The 25,234-nt window shown below is 55.1% G+C and overlaps 1 protein-coding gene across 4 annotated transcripts in view; it reads left to right on the forward strand.

The window, feature by feature from the left end:
* The window catches only part of LOC140386941 (multidrug and toxin extrusion protein 1-like), a 92,881-nt gene that overhangs the window by 49,145 nt on the left and 18,502 nt on the right, over positions 1-25,234 (forward strand). For 3 of the 4 annotated variants that reach the window (XM_072469854.1, XM_072469851.1, XM_072469853.1), the window contains 3 exons: positions 1,556-1,653; positions 12,646-12,743; positions 23,101-23,214. In XM_072469854.1, the coding sequence (XP_072325955.1) occupies positions 1,556-1,653; positions 12,646-12,743; positions 23,101-23,214 (310 nt within the window). The remainder of the gene's footprint in view (positions 1-1,555; positions 1,654-12,645; positions 12,744-23,100; positions 23,215-25,234) is intronic. The other variant, XM_072469852.1, reaches the window with a different exon arrangement.

Genomic DNA, 25,234 nt, shown 5'->3' on the forward strand with positions numbered 1-25,234 from the left:
TGTCCTGTCACCTTTAGAGAATTTTGCACATAAAACCCTGGGGGTGTGATCCAATGGCCGTGCTATGCCTGAAAAGCAGCTCACCGTCGTGCAGCGTGGCCGGTGAAAACAGGAAGCCCTGCTCCCGGGATCTACCAGGCTTGGAACCCATCGAGGCATTGAGATGTAAATCCCGCCCACAACGGCCAGCATTACCTTTTGACGAATCTGCATATTAGGGCGAGGCAGTAAAGCTCCCTCTAATGTACAAATTCCTGAGGTACCGGAGGTTTCGGGATTCAACCCCTTCACCTCCGAGGCCACGGGCGAGCGCTGTTCAGCACTGGTCCAGAAAGGACGGCGCTCGCGGGAGTCTCCCGGGGATCGGAGGTCCCCAGCTGCATGCCCTTTGGGCAGGGTGGTCCCCTGACACTGCTGACACCTGGGCACCCTGGCAGTGCCACCTGGGTGCCAGGTTGGCACTGCCAAGGTGCCTTGGTAGCACTGCAAGCTGTCATGGGCACTGCCAGGTTGGCACTGCCATTTTTAAATGGCGCCCCGATCTCTCGCTACAATGGGGAGTTCTGGCGAAAAGAGCTATGAGCAAGGGACTATGAGTGGCCTCGGCCCCACGTTCCTCATTCAGGCTTCTTACTCAACGCGAGATGCGTTGAAGAGCCATGTGTTTCTCGCCACTGCGAGCGCCGGGGAACACGCGGCTAAACATTTACACTCGGGGACTTTGTTTTCTTTTGGGAGAATTGCACCCTGGGTCTCTTTGTACCTGCACTAGCCCATCCACCTTTAGAAATTATGCCATTTACTTTATAACACTTCTCGAATGCTTACTCCCAAAATGCGTCCCTTCATGCTTCTCTACTTGGAATTGTATCCATCACGTCTCTTCCCATTTCACTGTTGTTTGATAAGCTAATTGGAAATACTTGCAGATACCCAGCTCAATACAGCAATGCGGACTGTCTCCAGTACCCTCTGATCAACTCAGCTCCTCAAGCAGCCAGTCCTGAACAACATCCTACCCCGTCAGTCAGGAGAGAGATTAGCTCCTGGAGAAAGTTTACACCAAACCAAGCCTCCCGCTACCAATCCACCTCCTGTTCACTTCCCATCACATCAGCCTGTTTGGCTAAGGCCACCATGCCAGGGAATAACATCCCAGACCCTGTGGCAACAGGAATGGACTCAAAACACCAACGTTACCACTTGCTCATCACCGATCCACAGCCCTCCCTCCCTCCCTCCCTCCCTCCCACCCGGCTTCAACCTGCCGCACCAACATTGGGCGTTTCTCAACCATTCCCTCACAGGCCAAGGCCTTTGTGCAGCAGATTGGCGCAAGTGGGGCCTTGGCAGGGATCCCGGACTGCAGCTGTAGTGCCCCCCACCCCAATCAATGATTCGCGTCATTGAAGACCTCACATTGACAGAGTTGAGAGGAGGGTACGGAGATCTCCATTTAGTCCCTGTGGAAGCTGCTGCCCAGCCTGGTGACGACGCACGCTACAACAGAAATTGAAACCACCAAGAACTGGTTTGTTTTTACTTCTCTTCCCAGGGGATTATCCTGCCGCAAATTGTGACTGGTTTCACAGCCAATATTTTTAACGTCGTGATAAATTACATCCTGCTGTACGTGGTAATGCTGGGAGTGCCGTAAGTATATAGTCCCTTTTTTTCCCCGCAAAGAAATCCAAATTATTCTTCTGTTTGCGACGGAGCAGCCCTGTGTTCCTGTTATAATTTCTCCAGCTTATCTACACCCGTCCCCACAAGACCCCCCCCCCCCCCCCCTTTAGCTTCAAGGTGAGAGTAAATTGGTTCTCCAGCCCTTCAACACAACCACCCTTTTCAAACTTATCCAATTGATCATTTTGAAGCATGAGATTGGGAGATTTTTCTCTTCTTGGGTAAAATTATTGAAGGTTATCGAACCCAAAGAGGGTGAATGAAATCGAGACACCGATCGGCTGTGGTGCAAAGGAATGGCAGAGCGAGTTTGAATGGCTGAAGAAACACCACCTGCTCTGGGTGCTGTGAGAGTCACATTTTAAGATACAGAAGGGATAGGCCTGTTTTGTTACCTGTGTGGTAGGTAACATGTGCTACTCAAACCTTGGTTAGTGATGAGGTCTTCTGAATCTCGATGAAGAAGACTCAGACTCATCCAGTAGTAACAAAAGGTTTATTGAGTAACTATAACAATAATTGCATGAGTTCTTTACTTTAACTTTGATACTAGTGATAAGGTTAACAAGATCTAACTACGGTACCTATACATAACTCCATCTGAACTACTCTGCTATTGCTCTGGTCACAGTGCACCCAAGAGAGAGAGAGAGAGACCCAATGTGGTTGCTTTTTATACCCCTGTTAGTCCGGCCCTCCAGTGATCATGTGGTGCTACTGATTACACAATAATCTCTTGTGCACATGCAAATATAGAGATCACTACAAGGCCCACTGAGCGGGGTGCAATTCAAAGCATGTGGAACCCAGGAATCCGAGCTCAGCTTGAAGGCAGAAACTAATACCCTGGTCCACTCACTCCCAACCTGAATGGGAACTTGCAGCATCTTTTAAACATTGTAAAATATCTCCAGGCACTTCAGAGGAGTTTTGTGAAACTAAATTGGAATGGTGGCCAAAAGCGTGGTCAAGGAGGTAGGTTATTAAGGAGGACAGAGGTTTGGGGAGAGAATTCCCAAACATGATCATAGAATTTACAGTACAGAAGGAGGCCATTTGGCCCATTGAGTCTGCACCAACCCTTGGAACGAGCACCCTACCCAAGCCCACATCTCCACCCTATCCCTGTAACCCCACCCAACCTTTTTGGACACTTAAGGAGCAATTTAGCAAGGCCAATCCACCTAGCGTGCACATCTTTGGACCACCACCTTCTCGAGGGTAATTGGGGATGGGCAATAAATGTTGTTGAAGGGGGGTTGGTGGTGTCGTGGTACTGCCACTGGACTAGTAAATCAGGGTCATGCTCTGAGGACCCAGAATCCAATCCTGCCACCGCAGGTGGTGAACTTTGAATTCAATAAAAATCTGGAATGTCCAATGATGACCATCAAACCATTGCCGATGGTCGTAAAAGCTCATCTGGTTCAATAATGGTCCTTCAGGGAAGGAAATCTGCCATCCTTACCCGGTCTGACCTACATGTGACACCAGATCCACAGCAATGTGGTTGACTCTTAACTACCCCCCTCGAGGGCAATTAGGGATGGGCAATAAATTCGTCCCATGAACGAATATTTAAACTCTACCCTGATTAACAAGTGAACAAAGTAACCCACATTTTGAACTCCAGGCAAAGGCACTTGTCAAGAAGAGCAGCTTGGGCTGGGTGTCGTACACCATGGGCGTCATTCTCCGACCCCCCGCCGGGTCGGAGAATGGCCGTTGGCCGCCGTGAATCCCGCCCCCGCCCCCGCCGAAGTCTCCGAAGGGAGAAAAGTCGGCGGGGCGTTAATGGCGGCGCTGCCGCGGAGAATGTCACGGGTCTGCGCAAGGCAGCCAATTTTCGGCCTGCCGATATTCTCCCTTCCGGATGGGCCGAAGTCCCGTCGACGTGATGACCGTTCACGTCGACGTCAATCAAACCTCCTTTTCATCGGCGTGACCCGGTGCTCCAGGCTCACGCCGACCAGCGAGGAGGTGAGTGACGGCCTGGGGGGTTGGCTCTGGGCAGGAAATGGCGTGGCCGCAGACTGATTGCGTGAGGAGAGGTGTGTCTCGGCTTGTGTGTGTGTGCGGCGGGGGGGGGGGGGTGGTTAGAGTAGGCTGGGCTCCGGGGGAGTGCCGGGAGGGGGTCCGTGCCGGGGTGGAGGTTGGGGGGGGGGTCCGTGCCGGGGTGGAGGTTGGGGGGGGGTCCGTGCCGGGGTGGAGGTTGGGGAGGGGGTCCGTGCCGGGGTGGAGGTTGGGGAGGGGGTCCGTGCCGGGGTGGAGGTTGGGTGGGGGTCCGTGCCGGGGTGGAGGTTGGGGGTTGGGGGGGGGTCCGTGCCGGGGTGGAGGTTGGGGAGGGGGTCCGTGCCGGGGTGGAGGTTGGGGGTTGGGGGTCCGTGCCGGGGTGGAGGTTGGGGGAGGGGGTCCGTGCCGGGGTGGAGGTTGGGGGAGGGGGTCTGTGCCGGGGTGGAGGTTGGGGAGGGGGTCCGTGTCGGGGTGGAGGTTGGGGGGGGGTCCGTGCCGGGGTGGAGGTTGGGGAGGGGGTCCGTGCCGGGGTGGAGGTTGGGGGGGGGGTCCGTGACGGGGTGGAGGTTGGGGGGGGGGTCCGTGACGGGGTGGAGGTTGGGGAGGGGGTCCGTGCCGGGGTGGAGGTTGGGGGGGGGGGGGGTCCGTGCCGGGGTGGAGGTTGGGGGGGGGGTCCGTGCCGGGGTGGAGGTTGGGGGGGTTGGGGTCCGTGCCGGGGTGGGTGATGGGAGGGCAAATGAGTTGGTCCACCTGGCCAGGTGCCAGCCTCCAACAGTTGGACCCATGCGGTCCATGCCACCTGGCTGGGGGGAGGAGGGGATATGGGCAATGATGACATGTCGTCGTTCCCCTCCCCCCCCCACCAGGCCGTCATGTTTTCAGACCATCCAGCGATGTTGGCCGCCGTGGTGGCAGCCGCTCATGTCTATGTTGCCCTGGATGAGGAGGAGGAGGAGGAGGAGCGTGCCAGAGAGGCGGCGCAGGCTGCCGCAGAGGGGCAGGCGGCAGCCGCCCAGGCTGGAGGGACACCTGACCGACAGGACGAGGAGGGGGAGGAGGACGTCGCGGCCCCACGGCAACGGAGGCACCCGAGGGCGCCCCGTGTGTACCGGCCCCGGCAGTCATACCAGGACCTCACGGACCGGGAATGCAGGAGGAGACTCCGGATGAGCCGGGAAACCGTGGCACACATCTGCCACCTGCTGGCACACCTGTCACCGCGTGGCACTGGCGGGGGACACCCTCTCCCCGTGTCCGTCAAGGTTACGGTGGCCCTGAACTTTTATGCAACGGGGTCATTCCAGGCACCGAGTGGGGACCTGTCCGGCATATCGCAGACATCGGTGCATCCGGGCAGTGACAGATGCCCTTTATGCCATGGCGCACCGCTACATCCGCTTCCCCGTGGACCGGGCCAGCCAAGATGCCCGGGCCGTGGGCTTCTCTGCCGTTGCCGGGTTCCCCATGGTCCAGGGCGCGATCGATGGGATGCACGTCGCCGTGCGGCCACCTGCAGAGAACAGGGCCGTGTTCACTAATAGGAAGGGGACCTATTCAATGAACGTACAGGTGGTCTGCGACCACCGCATGATGATCCTGCACGTCTGCGCCCGTCACCCAGGCAGTGTACACGACTCATTCGTGTTGTCGCGGTCATCCATCCCCGGCATGTACGAGGGACGCCATCCCCGGCTGAGGGGCTGGTTGCTGGGCGACAGGGGCTACCCATTGCGATCGTGGCTGATGACGCCTATACGGAGGCCACGCAATGAGGCGGAGAACCGCTACAATGATGCCCATGTAGCGACAAGGGGAGTGATCGAGAGGTGCTTTGGCGTGCTGAAGATGTGTTTCAGGTGCCTGGACCTCTCTGGGGGCGCCCTCCAGTATCGGTCAGATAGGGTCGGCCGCATCATTGTGGTGTGCTGCGTCCTGCACAACATAGCCCAGCAGAGGGGCGATGTGCCGCAGGCAGAGGAGGGCGGAGTGGAGGAGCAGCAGGAAGAGGCCCAGTCCTCCCCAGATGAGGGGGATGGGGGCAATGGTCAGGGCAGACGGGGTAGACACAGGCGGGTGGCTGTCCACCGTTACCGGCTGGCCCAGCGGGCACGGGACAGACTGATAGACGCCCGCTTCACTGACTAGATGGGCGTGGGAATCGGGTAGTATGGCCACAGACCGCACACCATGACAACAGCCGACCACCCACACCCCCCACCCATCCACCCACCCAGCACCCTCACCCCCCTCCCCAACCCCACACACCCCACCCGCATGCACACCACCCCCAATTGCCGATCCACCGGCGGCACAACGGGCCGGGCTCACCCAGTTGCGGGTGGACGCGTGTCTATCGCAGGCCATGGAGAATGATGACAACCCGCCTCCGATGAGCTCCTGGCTCTACATCGTTGGACTATGTCTGACCCATGGCCACAGTACCACCATCCACCCGGACCATCCCTGCATGCGGCTGTGACACTGCAGCGCATGGTCCCGTCCTCTGCCCGGGGGATGTTGATGGCGGCCCAGGGGGAAGGGGGCAGACTCACCTGGGGCTGAGGTAAGACCACCCCTCACACACACACTTGCGCTCAACGTACATGACACCCCCGCACACTTTGGACAGAGCACAAAGGCAGCTTCGGTAGGTGTAACATTGACTTTAATAACCAAAGGAGTTCATGCACGTGCCCTAGCCCCTAAAACTCATCTGTGCCCTGCACCCGTGCCAACTTACTCAGTGTCTAATTGTTTGGCCTTACGGGCCCTTTGACTACGTCTACGTGGTTCCCCAGACGGTACAGCAGAACTGGAGGTGGACTCCTGTGATTCCTGCCCTCTGACACTGGATCCCTTTGGCGGCCGTTTCCTGGGGCGTCCTGGCCTAGATGGGCCAGGCTGCGGCCCGGGCGACTGGGATGGCGAGCTGCCAGCCTGTCCTGCCCGTTGCCCACCCGATGCACCTGGGACGGAAGGGGGGGAGTCCGAGGTGTCGCGGTGTACCGGGACCTCCCCTACAGAGGGAGCCGGGACGGACCACACCACCTCCTCCTCCCTCGGGGTGCCCGATGGCCCCCAGGCCTCTACATGGGTGGGGGATGCGAACGGACTGGCCATCCGACGCGCCCCCGACATCTGGCGCTGCCAGTCCTGGAGGCCCGTGCTGGTATCGACAGGGGTCTGCAGGTTTGCAGCCATGGAGCCCAGGGGGTTGTCGAACCCTGTCTGCGACAGTGCGACGCCAGCTCGCACATGGCCACTGGCGCCGATGCCCTCAGCGATGGCCTGCTGAGACTGGGCCATGGCCTGCAGAGACTGGGCCATGGCCTGCTGAGACTGGGCCATGGCCTGCTGAGACTGGGCCATGGCCTGCTGAGACTGGGCCATGGCCTGCTGAGACTGGGCTATGGCGTTGAGCGCCTCTGCCATCTGGCGCTGGCACTGGCTCATGGCCTCCTGTGAGAGGGCAGCCATTTCCTGGGCCACAGACGCCGCCTGCACGGAAGGCCCCAGGCCTCGCAAACCGTTCCCCATGTCTGACACCGTCGCACCCATTGCCTCCACCGCGGACGCCACCCGTGCGGTGTCAGCCTGGGTGGCACGCATGACCGGGACCACTCCCAGCTCCTGGACGCGGGTGGACTCCTCCACCTGCGACCGCAGCCGCCGCAAGCCACCCGTCACCCTATTCGCTCGTCTCCGTGTCGGTGGTTGCATCGGATCTATGTGTGGGTGTGGTAACTGCAGGAACCCGGGATCCATCTGGGCGGCAGATGTTCGCTTGGCCTGGGCTGCCCTCCGACCGCCCGGTCCCTCTGCTGCTCCTACCTCCACCTGCTGTACCGGGACGGCTGTGTTGTGCGCACCAGTGAGTGTACCAGACGCCTCATCACTAAAGTGCCCAACCGTGGTGAGTGTTTCTGCGATGGTGGAGGGTGTTGGTGACAGCAGTGGCGTTGTGTCGTGCTCTTCGTCCCACTCTGAGTCCATGGCACTTTGGGGTGGGGGTTCGTCTCCACCCATCCACTCTGAGTCACTGTCCGGTATTTCGTCTTCCCGGGTAGTGCTGTCCCGGGTAGTGCTGTCCCGGGTAGTGCTGTCCCGGGTAGTGCTGTCCCGGGTAGTGCTGTCCCGGGTAGTGCTGTCCCGGGTAGTGCTGTCCCGGGTAGTGCTGTCCCGGGTAGTGCTGTCCCGGGTAGTGCTGTCCCGGGTAGTGCTGTCCCGGGTAGTGCTGTCCCGGGTAGGGCTGTCCCGGGTAGGGCTGTCCCGGGTAGGGCTGTCCCGGGTAGGGCTGTCCCGGGTAGGGCTGTCCCGGGTAGGGCTGTCCCGGGTAGGGCTGTCCCGGGTAGGGCTGTCCCGGGTAGGGCTGTCCCGGGTAGGGCTGTCCCGGGTAGGGCTGTCCCGGGTAGGGCTGTCCCGGGTAGGGCTGTCCCGGGTAGGGCTGTCCCGGGTAGGGCTGTCCCGGGTAGGGCTGTCCCGGGTAGGGCTGTCCCGGGTAGGGCTGTCCCGGGTAGGGCTGTCCCGGGTAGGGCTGTCCCGGGTAGGGCTGTCCCGGGTAGGGCTGTCCCGGGTAGGGCTGTCCCGGGTAGGGCTGTCCCGGGTAGGGCTGTCCCGGGTAGGGCTGTCCCGGGTAGGGCTGTCCCGGGTAGGGCTGTCCCGGGTAGGGCTGTCCCGGGTAGGGCTGTCCCGGGTAGGGCTGTCCCGGGTAGGGCTGTCCCGGGTAGGGCTGTCCCGGGTAGGGCTGTCCCGGGTAGGGCTGTCCCGGGTAGGGCTGTCCCGGGTAGGGCTGTCCCGGGTAGGGCTGTCCCGGGTAGGGCTGTCCCGGGTAGGGCTGTCCCGGGTAGGGCTGTCCCGGGTAGGGCTGTCCCGGGTAGGGCTGTCCCGGGTAGGGCTGTCCCGGGTAGGGCTGTCCCGGGTAGGGCTGTCCCGGGTAGGGCTGTCCCGGGTAGGGCTGTCCCGGGTAGGGCTGTCCCGGGTAGGGCTGTCCCGGGTAGGGCTGTCCCGGGTAGGGCTGTCCCGGGTAGGGCTGTCCCGGGTAGGGCTGTCCCGGGTAGGGCTGTCCCGGGTAGGGCTGTCCCGGGTAGGGCTGTCCCGGGTAGGGCTGTCCCGGGTAGGGCTGTCCCGGGTAGGGCTGTCCCGGGTAGGGCTGTCCCGGGTAGGGCTGTCCCGGGTAGGGCTGTCCCGGGTAGGGCTGTCCCGGGTAGGGCTGTCCCGGGTAGGGCTGTGGCTGCCCCCCTCATCGCTGGGTGGACGCTCCCGCACGTGACGGGGGTGTCGTCTCCCTGTTGCTCCAGGTCTCTCCGTCTCCCGTGGTCTCCGAGGGGCATCCTGCGGGCGTCGCATGCTGGAGGGTTCGGGTCTCTCCGTCTCCCGTGGTCTCCGAGGGGCATCCTGCGGGCGTCGCATGCTGGAGGGTTCGGGTCTCTCCGTCTCCCGTGGTCTCCGAGGGGCATCCTGCGGGCGTCGCATGCTGGAGGGTTCGGGTCTCTCCGTCTCCCGTGGTCTCCGAGGGGCATCCTGCGGGCGGTCTGCATCTGCGGGGATGGGTGCCTGGACGTTTGGTCCTGCGATACACAATGAAGCATGCATGGTTAGACATCAGGCAGTGATCAGGTGATACGGGGGAGGGGGATATAGGGGAGGGGGGATATGGGGACGGGCTGTTGGTGGCTCACTTGCTCGTGGGGCCCCGACCTCTGCATCAGCAACCTCCCGGTCCTCAGGTCCGCCAGCCAGTTCCAGGGCCCTTTCCTCGTGTACGGTCAGTGGCCTCTCATCAGCGGGCCCTCCTCCAGTCCTCACATGCTCCCTATTGTTGTGTGCGCGCTTCTCCTGGGGGGGGGGGGTGGCAGGGGTAAAAGGCAACAGTGTTAGGCAGGTATATGAATGCACGCCATCGGTTGCGCGTGCATTGCAGAGGTTAAGGTTAGGGCTGGATTCACTTGGGGATATGGGGGAGGGGGGGATATGGGGAGGGGGGATATGGGGGATATGGGGGAGGGGGGGATATGGGGGATATGGGGGAGGGGGGAAATGGGGGAGGGGGGGAAATGGGGGAGGGGGGAAATGGGGGAAATGGGGGAGGGGGGAATATGGGGGATATGGGGGAGGGGGGGATATGGGGAGGGGGGAATATGGGGGGGGATATGGGGGGGGGGATATGGGGGAGGGGGGATATGGGGGAGGGGGGATATGGGGGAGGGGGGATATGGGGGATATGGGGGAGGCTCACCCTGCCTGCTCTGACGAGGTCGTTCACCTTCTTGTGGCACTGGGTGCCTGTCCGTGGTGTTAGGGCCACAGCGGTGACGGCCTCTGCCACCTCCCTCCACAGACGCCGGCTGTGGCGTGGGGCAACTCTGCGGCCGTGCCCGGGATACAGGGCGTCCCTCCTCTGCTCCACCGCGTCCAGGAGCGCCTCCACATCGCGTGACTCGAACCTCGGGGCTGAGCGACGGCCAGCCATCAAGTCGGGTGTTGCGGTCGGCTGTTCCGGTCGGGTGGGGGGGTTCTGCGCGGCCTTATGAGCCGTCACGCCGTGCAGCGCGTATGACGCTGCACGGCGTGAACCACTGCGCAAGCGCGGATCCCGTTACGTCGCTGCTAGCCCATTTCGGGCCGCAGACTATCGGCCCATTTTTATGACGTGACGCAAGTGGGATTTGCGCCGTTTTTTGCGCCGATCGGCGGACTTTCCGCCGATAATGGAGAATTTCGCCCCATGTTTCTCATTCCTCCATCAAAGATTCCAGTGGTCTGGGTAAAATTAGTAACTGTCTCTGGTGAGGGGGGAGTCTTTGGATGTTCTCGACTATTTTGTAAGACCTGTCTACACAATGTGTTGGTGGACTCTGATGTGAAAATTGGAGAGGTGGCTTCCAATTCCAGTCTCGGTTAAGGTTCACACTTTGAGGGCCCCAAGGCAACTGGTCACCTGGCTTCTGTTGGCTGGGCCGAGACGCTGTTTCAATTAGTAAAAGACTGGAAATTCGGCTTGATTTCTGTTCAAAGTTGCTCAGTCCCTGGATAACATTTTGAACCACATTGGGAAGAATTACAAAGGTTCCCATTTAGATTAGGGTCCGTGTCCAACCCAGGGATTAAAGACTGGGACGGGATTCTCCAACCCCCCGCCGGGTCGGCGAATCGTCGGGGGTCGGTGTGAATCCCGCCCCCGCCGGCCGCCGAATTCACCCGGCCCCCAAAAGTCCCCCCGACGTGAATCACGCCGCCCGCCTCGGAGAATGGCGCGGACCGGCGCGACGCAATGGACCCCGGGGCCGCCCGATTTCTCCGGCAAACGATGGGCCGAGCGGCCGCCCGTTTTAGGCCCGTCCTGCCGTTGTAAATTAAGGTAGGTGCTTAGCGGCGGAACCCGGCTCCGCGGGCGGCCTCGGGGGCACGGGGGTTCTGGTCCCGGGGGGTGCCCCCAGGCCCGTGCCGTGGGGCCACTCTATTCCTCCACGGCGGCCGCTGTAACAGTCCGCGATGGCCGATGCGGAGATGAACCATCCTGCGCATGCGCTGGGATGATGCCAGCACACACTGGCGCTCCCGCGCATGCGCCAACTCGCGCCGGCCGGCGGAGGCCCTTCGGCGCCGGTTGGCGTGGTGCCAAGCCCCTTCCGCGCCGGCTGGCGTGGCGCCAAGCCCCTTCCGCGCCGGCTGGCGTGGCGCAAACCACTCTGGCGCCGACCTAGCCCCTGAAGGTACGGAGGATTCCGCGCTTTAGGGGCGGCCCGATGCCGGAGTGGTTCACGCCATTCCTTCTCACCGGAGTTGCCCGCCCCTCCGGATAGCGGAGAATCCCACCCGTGTTACTTCATTGAACACTCCTTGTTTTATTTGAAGTAGTGGCATCCATATAAATTGATTTTACAGCTGAAGATTTACAACGTACAGCCATGGCGTATAAAGTGTATAATGAAGGACCTATAACCTCCAGTGTCTTTGATTTAGGGAATTGAGATCCCTTCAGAACCCTACAACAGAAAATGTTGACCAGTTTACTGTTATACACCCTGTCCTTCGGCTATATTACAGTTCTGGTTATGTGCATGCTTTACACATCCGAGTTCTGTTCAAACTTGGAACCCTCACCACTGTTAATGGTGTTGTGATCGCTTTTGCCAATGTAGATTTACACCTTTCCTTGTTTTAATTGTCTCTGTTGCAATGCCAGTCATGTGTCAGAAATTTCCCAGTGCGGGCTGGCTGTGCAGTGCAGTGATATGGCTGCACTAAGAATCCCCACAGTGCAGAAGGGGCCGTTCGGACATAGAGTCTCACCAACCCTCTGAAAGAGCACCCAGCCGAGGCCCACTCCCCCACCCTATCCCCGTAACCCCACGCGTTGACCATGGCCAATCCACCTGACCCGCACATCTTTGGACTGTGGGAAGAAACTGGAGCACCCGGAGGAAACCCACGCAGACACGGGAGAAAGACAGTCGCCCAAAGCCAAAATTGAACCTGGGTCCCTGGCGCTGTGGGGCAGCAATGCTAACCACTGTGCCACCCTGCTGCCCTTGGTGCCATCTTTCACTGAGACATTAAAGCAAGACCCTATCTGCTGCCTCGGGTCGATCCAGTGGGTATTATTTACAAATAGAGCAGAGGACTTTGGTGTCTTAACACCAAAAACAAACCAAGTCATTATCCCATTGCTGTTTACACTGGATGTCAAAGAGCTGCCCACTTCCCAGCAGCTTTACGTCAGCGGTTATAAGTTGCTTTGAGGTGTCCCAAGGTTATGGAACGTGCTTTAGAAATGCTTTAATTGCCAGCTAATATATAAAACCAAATATATTTTTAATTGCCAGCTAATATATAAAACCAAATATATTTTTTGAAATCCAGTTTTGATGGGGGCAAGCTCTCATTGAATTGAATTGGCAGATTTGGAGCCACATTTTAAAACACTTTTTTTTTTTTTTTTTGCAGAGGCTCGGCTGCTGCCAATGTTGTCTCTCAGTATTGCCAAGCTATTCTCCTCTTCATATACATTCGATGGAAAAAGTTGTACGTTGAGACCTGGGCAGGTAATTAATGTTTGCCTGGGAGGAGATTTGATGGGAGTATTAATACCAGTACAGACCGGCATGTTCATAGAATTTACAGTGCAGAAGGAGGCAATTCGGCCCATCGAGTCTGCACCGGCTCTTGGAAAGAGCACCCTACCCAAGCCCACACCTCCACCCTATCCCCATAACCCAGTAACCCCACCCAACACTTGAGGGCAATTTTGGACACTAAGGGCAATTTAGCGTGGCCAATCCACCGAACCTGCACATCTTTGGGCTGTGGTAGGAAACCGGAGCACCCGGAGGAAACCCATGCACACACGGGGAGAACGTGCAGAGTCCGCACAGACAGTGACCCAAGCCGGGAATCGATCTTGGGACCCTAGAGCTGTGAAGCAATTGTGCTAACCACTATGCTACCATGCTGCCCATGTTAAATGGGACTAAGCCAAACCAAGTACAAAAGAAGGCACCCTTGATAGTAGGTTTATTCATAGGATGCAGCCTTACAGATTTCTGCCTCCTCGCTACTACTACACCTGTGCAGCAATTGATTCTTTTCTTGGTCCCACGGTTGCTGCTATCTGTTCAGTGTGAACTGAGAGAGTTGAGGCGGGGAATGCCGGGAGAGATATGACTGCCCGGGATTACAGTCAAGTCTGATCAAGTTGCTACACTGTGTTCAAACTCTTTCTACCAAGTCTGCACTTGCTCCCTCTACCGAGTCGCGCTCCCCTGAGCCCTGTAACCTCGCAGATTCTTTCTTTTCCGGGAGCCATCCAATTCGCTTTTGAATGCCTCGATCGAATCTATCGGGCAGTTCATTCCAGACTCCAACCTCCTTCTTGGGTGAAAGGCTTTCCCACCTCATCACTTTCGCTCCTTTTGCCAATTATTTTGAATCTGTGCCCTCTGGAGTAGGAACAGTGTCTGACTGTTGACCCTGTCCATACCACTCCGGGTCTCGAATACCTCTATCAGGTCTCATCTCGGCCTTCATTTCCCCAATGGAAAGCAGGCTGAATCGCTCCAATTTACCCTCGCAACTACAGTTCATTATCCCCAAAATCATTCTTTTTAATCTTTTATGTGGCTCAGTTCATCACTTGAGTAGCATATTTCCCCATCACTGTATCAGGAATAATAACAGGATTTGCAAGTTATGAATGTATTTTTTGAAGAGTTACTAAATTGAGCCATAAGGTGGAAATCCATAGAAGAAGGAGAGGGTGCTGTGGACTAGCATGGGGTTCTCTCAGGCATCGAGCAATGAGGGAGTCTCTTGAGTTCTTGTAGGAGACCAGTCAAGGCTTGCTGGACAATTCTCATGGCCATATGCTCCCGCTCTCGCTCCATTCTATGTTCTAAAATGGTTATAGAAATTGCAGCAAGGCCAACATCCTATCACCAGCGTTTTGTGCCTTTCTTTGTCAGAGAAGCAGTTAACGTTCACTCGGTGAGATTGCATGGCAGGCATGACCTGATATCGCCAACTTGGTATGAATTCAACTTGTTGTGATGTCTGCAATTCATAACGTGAACCTCGGCTTTTATCTTCCTGCCCCTGTGGCTGTCCCCCTCTCTAACAGGTACACCGTTTTGGATACTGTTGGGGGGGACAGCCTCCCTCTCTAACAGGTACACCGTTTTGGATACTGTTGGGGGGGACAGCCTCCCTCTCTAACAGGTACACCGTTTTGGATACTGTTGGGGGGGACAGCCTCCCTCTCTAACAGGTACACCGTTTTGGATACTGTTGGGGGGGGATAGCCTCCCTCTCTAACAGGTACACCGTTTTGGATACTGTTGGGGGGGGATAGCCTCCCTCTCTAACAGGTACACCGTTTTGGATACTGTTGGGGGGATAGCCTCCCTCTCTAACAGGTACACCGTTTTGGATACTGTTGGGGGGGATAGCCTATCGGGGGAAAAACAACAGCAGCCAGAACAGTGGCACCACAACTGGCTCTGTTGCTCAGCAGGGGAGGGCAAAGTGCAGGAGAGCGATAGATACAGTAAGGGGCACAGATAGGTGCTTCTGTGGACATGAAAGAGACTCCAGGATGGTATGTTGCCTCCCTGGTGCCAGGGTCAAGGATGTCTCTGAACGAACACAGGACATCATGAAGTGGGAGGGTGAACAGCCAGAGGTCGCAATACACATAGGTGCTAATGACATAGGCAGAAGGAGTTCAGGGAGTTAGGCAGTAAGCTAAAAAGCAGGACCTCGAGGATTGTAATCTCGGGATTACTCCCTGTGCCACGTGCCAGTGAAGCTAGAAATAGGAGGATAGAGCAGCTAAACACATAGCGAAACTGGTGGTGTAGGAGGGGAGGGTTTCGGATTTCTGGACCATTGGGATCTCTTCCGGGGCAGGTGGGCCCTGTACAAGAAGGACGGTTTGCATCTAAACTCGAGGGGCACCAATATCCTGGCTGGGAGGTTTGCTAGAGTCACTCGGGGAGATTTAAACTAATATAGCAGGGGGGTGGGACCAGAATGTGAGCTTATAAGGTGTAATAACTGAAGGAGAAATCAAGAACAACATGACCCTAAGGCAGAGCAAAAAAGGTGAGAAGGGAGGTGGCCAATGCAGGATTGAGGGTGTTGTACCTTAATGCGCGCAGTATACGGAACAAGGTAAATGAGCTTGTTGCGCACATTGAAATTGGCTGGTACAATGTTGTGGGCATCACAAAGACGTGGCTGCAAGGGGATCAGGGCTGGGATCTAAATAGCCAAGGATATGTGTCCTATCGAAAGGACAGACAGATGGGCAAAGGGGGCAGGGTTGCATTGTTAGTAAGGAATGAAGTTAAATCGATAGCAAGGAACGATACAGGATCAGAAGGCATAGAATCTCTGTGGGTAGAGTTGACGAATCGCAAAGGTAAAAAGACCCTGATGGGAGTTATGTACAGGTCCCCTAGCAGTAGCCAGGCTGTGGGGCAGAAAATAAATCAGGAGATAGAAAAGGCATGCAAAGACGGCAATATTACAATAATCATGGGAACTTCAATATGCAGCTAGTCTGGGAAAATCAGGTTGGTAGTGGATCCCAAGAAAAGGAAATTGTGGAATATCTAAGAGATGGGTTTTTGGAGCAGCTTGTGACAGAGCCTACTAGGGAACAGGCAATTCTGGATTTGGTGATGTGTAATGAGGCAGACTTGATTAGGGATCTTAAGGTGAATGAACCCTTAGGGAGCAGTGACCACAATATGATAGAATTTACCCTGCAGTTTGAGAGGGAGAAGCTGCAATCAGATGTAACAGTATTACAATTAAATAAGGGTAACTACAAAGACATGAGGGAGGAGCTGGCCAGAGTTGATTGGAAAAGGAGCTTAGCAGGGAAGACAGTGGAACAGAATGGCAGGAGTTTTTGGGGGTTATTCGGGAGGCGCAACAGAAATTCATCCCAAGGAGGAGGAAGCATTCTAAGGGGAGGACAAGGCATCCATGGCTGACGAGGGAAGTCGAGGACAGCATAAAAGCAAAAGAAAAACATTCAAAGTAGCGAGGATTAATGGGAAGGCAGAGGATTGGGAATCTTTTAAAAGCGAGCAGAGGACAACTAAAAAAGCAATAAGGGGGAGAAGATGAAATATGAGTGCAAGCTAGCTAGTAATATAAAAGAAGATAGGAAGAGGGTTTTTTTCAATATACGAAAGGTAAGAGAGAGGCAAAAATAGACATTGGACCATTGGAAAATGTGGCGGGAGAAGTAATAATAGGAAACAAATAAATGGTAGATGAACTGAATAGTTACTTTGTATCAGTCTTCACGGTGGAAGACACCAGTGGGATACCAGAGCTCCAGGAGAACCAGGGGGCAGAGGTGAGTGCAGTGGCCATCACTAAGGGGAAGGTTCTGGGGAAACTGAAAGGTCTGAAGGTGGATAAGTCACCTGGACCGGATGGACTACACCCCAGGGTCCTAAAGGAGATAGCTGAAGAGATTGTGGAGGCATTAGTGATGATCTTTCAGGAATCACTGGAGGCAGGAAGGGTCCCAGAGGACTGGAAAGTGGCTAATGTAACACCGCTGTTTAAGAAGGGAGGGAGGCAGAAGATGGGGAATTATAGGCCGGTGAGCCTGACTTTGGTAATTGGTAAGATTTTAGAGTCCATTATTAAAGATGAGATTGCGGAGTATTTGGAAGTGCTTGATAAAATAGGACTGAGTCAGCACGGCTTTGTCAAAGGGAGGTTGTGTCTGACAAATCTGTTAGAGTTCTTTGAGGAGGTAACAAGGAAGTTAGACAACCAGTGGACGTGATTTATTGAGATTTCCAGAAGGCCTTTGACAAGGTGCCGCATAGGAGACTGTTAAATAAGTTAAGAATCCATGGTGTTCAGGGTAAGATCCTGGCATGGATAGAGCATTGGCTGACTGGCAGAAGGCAGAGAGTGGGGATAAAGGGGTCTTTTTCAGGATGGCAGCCGGTGACTAGTGGTGTGCCTCAGGGATCAGTGCTGGGACCACAACTTTTTACAATATACATTAATGATATGGAAGAAGGTACTGAAGGCACTGTTGCTAAGTTTGCAGATGATACAAAGATCTATAGAGGGACAGGTAGTACTGAAGAAGCAGGGGGAGCTGGAGAAGGATTTGGACAGGCTCGGAGAGTGGGCAATGAAGCGGCAGATGGAATACAATGTGGAAAAGTGTGAGGTTATGCACTTTGGAACGAGGAATAGAGGCATAGACTATTTACTAAATGGTGAAATGCTTAGGAAATCAGAAGCACAAAGGGACTTGGGAGTCCTTGTTCACAATTCTCTTAAGGTTAATGTGAAGGTTCAGTCAGCAGTTAGGAAGGCAAATGCAATGTTAGCATTCTTGTCGAGTGGGCTAGAATACAAGAGCAGGGATGTACTTCTGAGGCTGTATAAGGCTTTGGTCAGACCCCATTTGGAGTATTGTGAGCAGTTTTGGGCCCCACATCTAAGGAAGGATGTGCTGACCTTGGAAAGCGTACAGAGGAACTTCACAAGAATGATCCCTGGAATGAAGAGCTTGTCGTATGAGGAATGGTTGAGGACTCTGGGTTTGTACTCGTTGGAGTTTAGAAGGGTGAGGGGGGGATCTTATTGAAACTTACAAGATACTACAGTTGTATAGAGTGGACGGGGAGGGGATGTTTCCACTTGTGGGGAAAAAACAAAACCAGAGGACACCACCTCAGACTAAAGGGACAATCCTTTAAAACAGAGATGTGGAGGAATTTCTTCGCCAGAGGGTGGTGAATCTGTGGAACTCTTTGCCGCAGAAGGCTGTGGAGGCCAAATCACTGTGTCTTTAAGACAGAGATAGATAGTGTTATAACCTGCCTACTTACGATTGGCTGGGGACTAATGACTATCCCACAATCCTGTGGGAGTATGAACTTCCCCAATGAGGGGGGCGGAGAAACTCCTAGTATAAATAAGCTGGCCAGTTCAGGAACCAGGAGGAAGGAGAAGGTAGCAAGGGAAGTTACTGCTACTGTTATGTATATATTGTTATAGTAAATAAATGTTATTATTTTGTATCCTTAAAACCCGTGCTGGATTCTTCGTGGCCCTTACAAAACTGGCGACGAAGGTAAAAGTGAATAGCTGTCTACACTGCTGAAGCCACCTCCCTGGATTTTTGTTGGATACAGGTTGGAAGTTGTTTTCTATTATACCATGCCTCTGTACGGACGTTTGGATGTTTTTGATGCTGCGCTGGAAAGCTGGAACCAGTACACACAACGGATGCGTTACTATTTCCGGGCAAACAATATCACTGAAAACAAGCGCCAGGTGGTCATATTGCTCACCGCCTGTGGGCCGCATACGTTTGGGGTGATTAGGAGCCTTGCGTACCCAGCTGCGCCGGACACCAAAACGTTTGTCGAACTTGTGAATATAGTGGGGCAACACTTTAACCCAACCCCGTCCACGATAGTCCAGCGTTACCGGTTTAATACCGCTGAGAGGACCCCTGGAGAATCCCTTGCCGATTTTTTTATCCAGGCTACGCGGGATTGCGGAATACTGTGACTATGGTGGGACCTTGTCAGAAATGTTACGCGACCGTTTGGTTTGCGGTATTAACAATGCAGCAACCCAGAGAAAGTTGTTAGTGGAGCCAACATTGACTTTTCAACAGGCAATACAAATAGTCGTATCCCGAGAGAGCGCAGAGCGAGGAGCACAGGAGCTACAGGGAATGGAAGTGCATGCCTTGGGGCGCAACCCTTTCCGCCCAAAAACGTCCCCCCGCACTCCTGCGGTACCTTGGGCGAGGCAACGTCCGGACTGACGCCAGTGGCCATTGGACATTCCTCCCCGAAGGGAGCCTTCTCCAGAGCCAATGGATGAGGAGCCATGTCCGTGTCAGACTTGTAGGCGCCGACCCCGTCGCAGACGGCGGTCCTGGGGACACCAGATGCGCCGTCGTTCCGACCGAAACTTGGACCAGCCCAGGGGCCGTAACTGGGACCAGCCCAGAGGCCGTACCTTCCATGTGGATGAACCTGCGGCGACCACTCCTGAGGACGTGGAGACGGAGGACGACTGCCTGCAGCTGCATTGTGTGGCAACTCCCTGTGTGGCCCCCATTAAGGTGACAGTACGGGTTAATGGCCACCCGCTGGAGATGGAGTTGGATACTGGCGCAGCAGTCTCCGTGATCGCCCAGAGGACATTCGACCGCATCAAGCTGGGTATACAGACCCTTACATTAACTGACTCACAGGCCAGGTTGGCCACCTTCACGGGGGAACCACTGGACATTGCAGGAACTACAATGACACCTGTTGTCTATGGACGCCAGGAGGGGCGTTTCCCACTTATCGTAGTGCGTGGCCATGGGCCCAGCCTGTTGGGTCGGGACTGGTTGCGCCATTTGAGGTTGCAATGGCAGCACATCCTCCAAACAGTTTCTGGAGGGTTGACTGAGGTGCTAGGACGATACCCAGAGGTATTCCAGCCTGGTTTGGGGAAAATAAAAGGGGCCGTAGCCCGTATCCAAGTTGAACCAGGAGCCACGTTGCGCTATTTCCGGGCGCGCCCAGTGCCTTACGCGATGCTCGAGAAGGTAGAAGGGGAGCTCACTTGTTTGGAGAGTTTGGGTATTATCAGGCCCGTCCGTTTTGCTGACTGGGCAGCACCAATTGTACCAGTAGTGAAGCCAGATGCCACAGTTCGCTTGTGTAGCGACTATAAACTTACAGTGAATACAGTTTCCCGATTCGACCGATATCCAATGCCTCGCATAGAGGATCTCTACGCGAAACTTGCAGGTGGACTCTCATTCACAAAATTAGATATGAGTCATGCCTACCTGCAGTTGGAGCTGGACCCTGCCTCCCGACCATATGTAACAATTAATACACACCGGGGCCTGTATGAATATACACGGTTGCCCTTTGGAGTATCCTCTGCCTGCGCAATTTTTCAACGTGTCATGGAGGGCATTTTGAGAGGTTTACCACGTGTGGCTGTCTACCTAGATGACGTGTTGATTACAGGGACGTCGGAGCAAGAGCATTTGGAAAATCTGGAGGCTGTCCTTAGACGCCTTTCAGAGGCTGGAGTCCGTTTACGTCGCACAAAGTGCGTATTTCAGGCAAAAGAAGTAGTCTACCTAGGTTATCGGGTGGACCGCGAGGGTCTGCACCCCGTCGCAGAGAAGGTGCGTGCAATTCAACATGCCCCCACCCCGACTGATACTTCGCATCTTCGTTCTTTTCTCGGTCTCGTAAACTATTACGGGAAGTTCCTCCCCAATCTGGCAACTACGCTGGCCCCTTTGCACCTGCTGCTAAAGAAAAATCACACCTGGGTTTGGGGTCAGCCGCAAGAAACCGCTTTCCGCCGGGTAAAGCAACAATTGTCGTCGCCTGGGTTACTAACCCACTATGATCCGGGAAAGCCTTTGCTCGTCACATGTGATGCATCCCCGTATGGTATTGGGGCCGTCCTGTCCCACAAGATGGAGAACGGGGCCGAGCGACCGATAGCTTTCGCCTCCCGCACATTGACTGCAGCGGAGAAAAAGTACGCGCAGATCGAGAAGGAGGGCCTGGCAGTGGTTTTTGCGGTGAAACGCTTCCACCAGTATGTGTACGGCCGCCATTTCACTATCGTGACTGATCATAAGCCCCTGCTGGGACTCTTCAGAGAGGATAAGTCAATACCGCCCATTGCTTCTGCACGGATCCAGCGCTGGGCTTTGTTGCTTGCTGCATATGAGTATTCTCTGGAGCACAAACCAGGTACGCAGATAGCAAATGCCGACGCACTGAGCCGATTGCCTTTATCGACCGGCCCCATGTCGACCCCCATGACCGGTGAGGTGGTTGCAACCCTAAATTTTATGGACACCTTGCCTGTCACGGCATCACAGATCCGTGAGTGGACCCAGACAGAGCCAGTCCTGTCAAAGGTTCGGCACATAGTCCTGTATGGTGGGCAGCATAGACAGCTCCCAGGCGAGTTGCGGGCATTTTTCTCCAAGCTTTCAGAATTCAGCGTGGAAGACGGCATCCTCTTGTGGGGGACGCGTGTGATTGTCCCGGAAAAAGGCCAGGAGCTGATATTATCAGACTTGCACAATGGGCATCCGGGCGTGACCAAGATGAAAATGTTGGCCCGGAGTTATGTCTGGTGGCCAGGCCTCGACACCGACATTGAGAAGGTGGCCCAAAACTGCTCCATTTGCCAGGAGCATCAGAAGCTTCCGCCGGCCGCGCCCCTACATCACTGGGAATGGCCAGGGCGGCCTTGGGCACGCTTGCATGCAGATTTCGCAGGCCCTTTTCAGGGATCCATGTTCCTTCTACTAATTGACGCCCAGTCCAAATGGCTGGAGGTGCATAAGATGCAGGGGACAACGTCCTGTGCAACAATTGAAAAGATGCGTTTATCGTTTAGTACGCATGGCCTCCCCAAGGTGCTGGTCACGGATAATGGCACTCCATTCACGAGTGAGGAGTTTGCTAGGTTTACAAAGATGAACGGCATCCGCCATATCCGCACTGCCCCTTACCACCCGGCTTCAAATGGGTTGGCAGAGCGTGCAGTGCAGACATTCAAAAGAGGCCTAAAGAAGCAGTCTTCCGGATCAATGGACACGAGACTGGCTCGCTTTTTGTTTACGTACAGGACCACCCCCCATGCAGTGACTGGGGTAGCTCCCGCAGAACTCCTAATGGGCCGGAGACTCCGCACCCGCCTTAGTATGGTTTTCCCGGACATTGGCGCAAAAGTACGCCGCACACTAGAACGGCAGGGACAGGGATTGTCTCGGCATCGTCCGATTCGGCAGTTTGCGCCCGGTGACCCAGTATTCGTGCGGAATTTTGCTGGTGGTGCCCAATGGGTTCCTGGTGTAATCTTTCGCCAAACGGACCCTATATCTTACCAAGTGCAAGCCCAGGGTCGTCTCCAGCGAAAACATGTAGACCACGTCCGGTCCAGAAGATCATCCCCTCAAAAGATTCCCCACCCCCGGAGCTCATTTCAGCAGCCGCAAAGACCAGAGACAAGGGAAGGTAGTCCTCAAAATCTTCCACTGGTGCCTCACTCGAAGCCTGCGCCGTTCATTATGGGACCAAATGGAGATAGAGACGCTGACATGACGGAGGCAGCAGACTCTGACTCCGAGATGGAGACACAGGATGCATCAGAGGGGGAATCCTCGGGTCCACGGGCCGTGGATGTACAACCGCGCCGTTCATCACGGAAGCGCCGGTCTCCGTCTCGTTACACGCCGCCTGATCCAGCGCCGCGTGCAAATGGCGTCCGGCCTGCGGCCAAACGAGTCCGACGCCTTCCTTCGCCAGGGTCTTCGGTGGATTCCTTGGACTTTGGGGGGGAGGGATGTTATAACCTGCCTACTTATGATTGGCTGGGGACTAATGACTATCCCACAATCCTGTGGGAGTATGAACTTCCCCAATGAGGGGGGCGGAGAAACTCCTAGTATAAATAAGCTGGCCAGTTCAGGAACCAGGAGGAAGGAGAAGGTAGCAAGGGAAGTTACTGCTACTGTTATGTATATATTGTTATAGTAAATAAATGTTATTATTTTGTATCCTTAAAACTCGTGCTGGATTCTTCGTGGCCCTTGCAAAAGATAGGTTCTTGATTAATAAGGAGATCAGGGGTTATGGGGAGAAGTCAGGGGAATGGGGATGAGAAAAATATCAGCCATGATTGAATGACGGTGCAGACTCGATGTGCCGAGTGGCCTAACTCTGCTTCTCTTAAGGTCTTATGCTCCTCCCTCTGTTCTCATTTTTAATCTCCTCTATATTTGTTTGTACATTGTGTCAACTTTTTAATCTCCTCTATATTGGTTTGTACATTGTGTCAACTGTTGTTCTTGTCTAGGATGGTCCACTGACTGCCTGCAGGAGTGGGGCTGTTTTATACAGCTGGCAGTACCGAGCATGCTGATGTTGTGTATTGAATGGTGGACCTTTGAAATTGGAATTTTCCTCGCAGGTGAATAAACTAACATTTCCTCTTTGAAACCCCTGACTCCTTTTCTTTGTAATAATTAAGGAGTGAAAGCCCTCTTTGTTCAGTGTGCAGGTCAAGTATCATTTATCCGTAAATCTGAAATCTGCACTTTTTTTTATCCGTCTCGGCCTTCAGCGTGGCGGGAAGTCTAGTTGTTTGTCTCCAGCATCGAGTACAAAAACTGACAAGTCATGCTGCAGTTGTATAGAACCTTGGTAAGGCCGCACTTGGAATATTGCGCACAATTCTGGTCGCCGCACTACCAGAAGGATGTGGAGGCTTTGGAGAGGGTGCAGAGGAGGTTTACCAGGATGTTGCCTGGTCTGGAGGGTGTTAGCTATGCGGAGAGGCTGAATAGACTCGGACTGTTTTCATTAGAAGACGGAGGTTGAGGGGTGACCTGATAGAGGTCTACAAGATTATGAGTGGCATGGATAGAGTGCATGGGCAGGCACTCTTTCCCAGGGTGGAGGGGCCAGTCACCAGGGGGCATAGGTTTATTGTCCATGGGGCAGAATGTTGAGGAGATGTGTGAGACAGGTTTTTTTACGCAGAGGGTGTTGAGTGCCTGGTTCGCGTTGCATGGGGAGGTTGCAGAAGCAGATACATTAACGGTGTTCAAAAGGCATCTTGACAAACACTTGGACAGGATGGGTATAAAGGGATACGGCACAAGGAAGTGCTGAGGGTTTTGGCAAAGATTGGTATCATGGCCAGTACAGGCTTAGAGGGCCGAAGGGCCTGTTCCTGTGCTGCATTGTTCTTTGTCTGCATTTATCTTGTGATTATTTGGTGAACATCATTATAAAAAAGAGAACTTATTGTGGGTCCCCTGTGTTTATTATTCGTAGTACATCATTCCTTTCTCCCATTTGATTTACTTTACTCTACAGCTAGCCTAGGCTATTGGAATGGATGTTTACACGCAGTATCTGAAATACAGTGGGCGCGATTCTCCACTCCCACGCCAAAGTGGCCGCGCCGTCGTGAACGCCGTCGAGGTTCACGACAGTGCGGAACGGCCCCGGTCCCGACTGATTCAGGCCCTTCAGGCCCTGACAATGGGCCAGGATCGGGGCCGCGTCATCTACACGCGCCAGGCCTTGTCACCCGCGTAAAAGCGGCGCCGCATAGATGACGCGGCCGGTACCGCATAACGGGCGTCATCCGCGCATGTGCGGGTTGGCCGGCGCCAACCCGCGCATGCGTGGTTGCCATCCTCTCTAAGTCCGCCCCGCAAGAAGATGTCTGACGGATCTTGCGGGGCCGCGGAAGGAAGGAGGTCCTCCTTCAGAGAGGACGGCCAGACGATCGGTGGGCACCGATCGCGGGCCACCCCACATTTCAGGTAAAGCCCGGTGCAGGATCCCCCCCTCACCCCTCCACAGGCCACCCCCCCCCCCCCCCCCCATGTTCACGCACCGCCCACGACTGCAGCGACCAGGTGTGGACAGCGCCGGGGGGAACCCGCCGTTTCGGCCTGGCCGCTCGGCCCATCATGGCCTCAGAATAGCAGGGGTGCCGGAGAATCGCCATTTTGGGTGTCTCCGCCGATTCTTCGGCCTGCGAAACTCGACCGGGCCATTCCCGCCTCTTGGGAGAATCGCGGGAGGGCGTCGGATCAGCGTCCCCGGAAATTTTGGTGGCCCAGGCGATTCTCCCAACCAGCGTGGGAGTGGAGAATCGCGCCCAATAACTTGTATTTCTTTTCCTTCTTTTAATATTATAAAATTTCCCATGTTGCTTTACAGGAGCATTATTGAACAGAAATTTGTGATTGAGCTCCCCATAAGATAATGTTAAGGCAGATGGTCAAAAACTCTGGTCAATGAGGTCGTTTTAAGGAGTGCCGTAAAGGGGGAAACGGAGGCAGAGGGGTATGAGGTATAGATTTCAGTGCGTGTGGGGCCCTGGGACCTGAAGGTATAGCCACAAATGATAAAGGGATTCTTTGAGGCCAGAATTAGGAGAGTGCAGATATCTCAACTGGTTGTGGGTTTGG

Source organism: Scyliorhinus torazame, chromosome 12 (assembly GCF_047496885.1).
Source record: "Scyliorhinus torazame isolate Kashiwa2021f chromosome 12, sScyTor2.1, whole genome shotgun sequence".
NCBI lineage: Eukaryota > Metazoa > Chordata > Chondrichthyes > Carcharhiniformes > Scyliorhinidae > Scyliorhinus > Scyliorhinus torazame.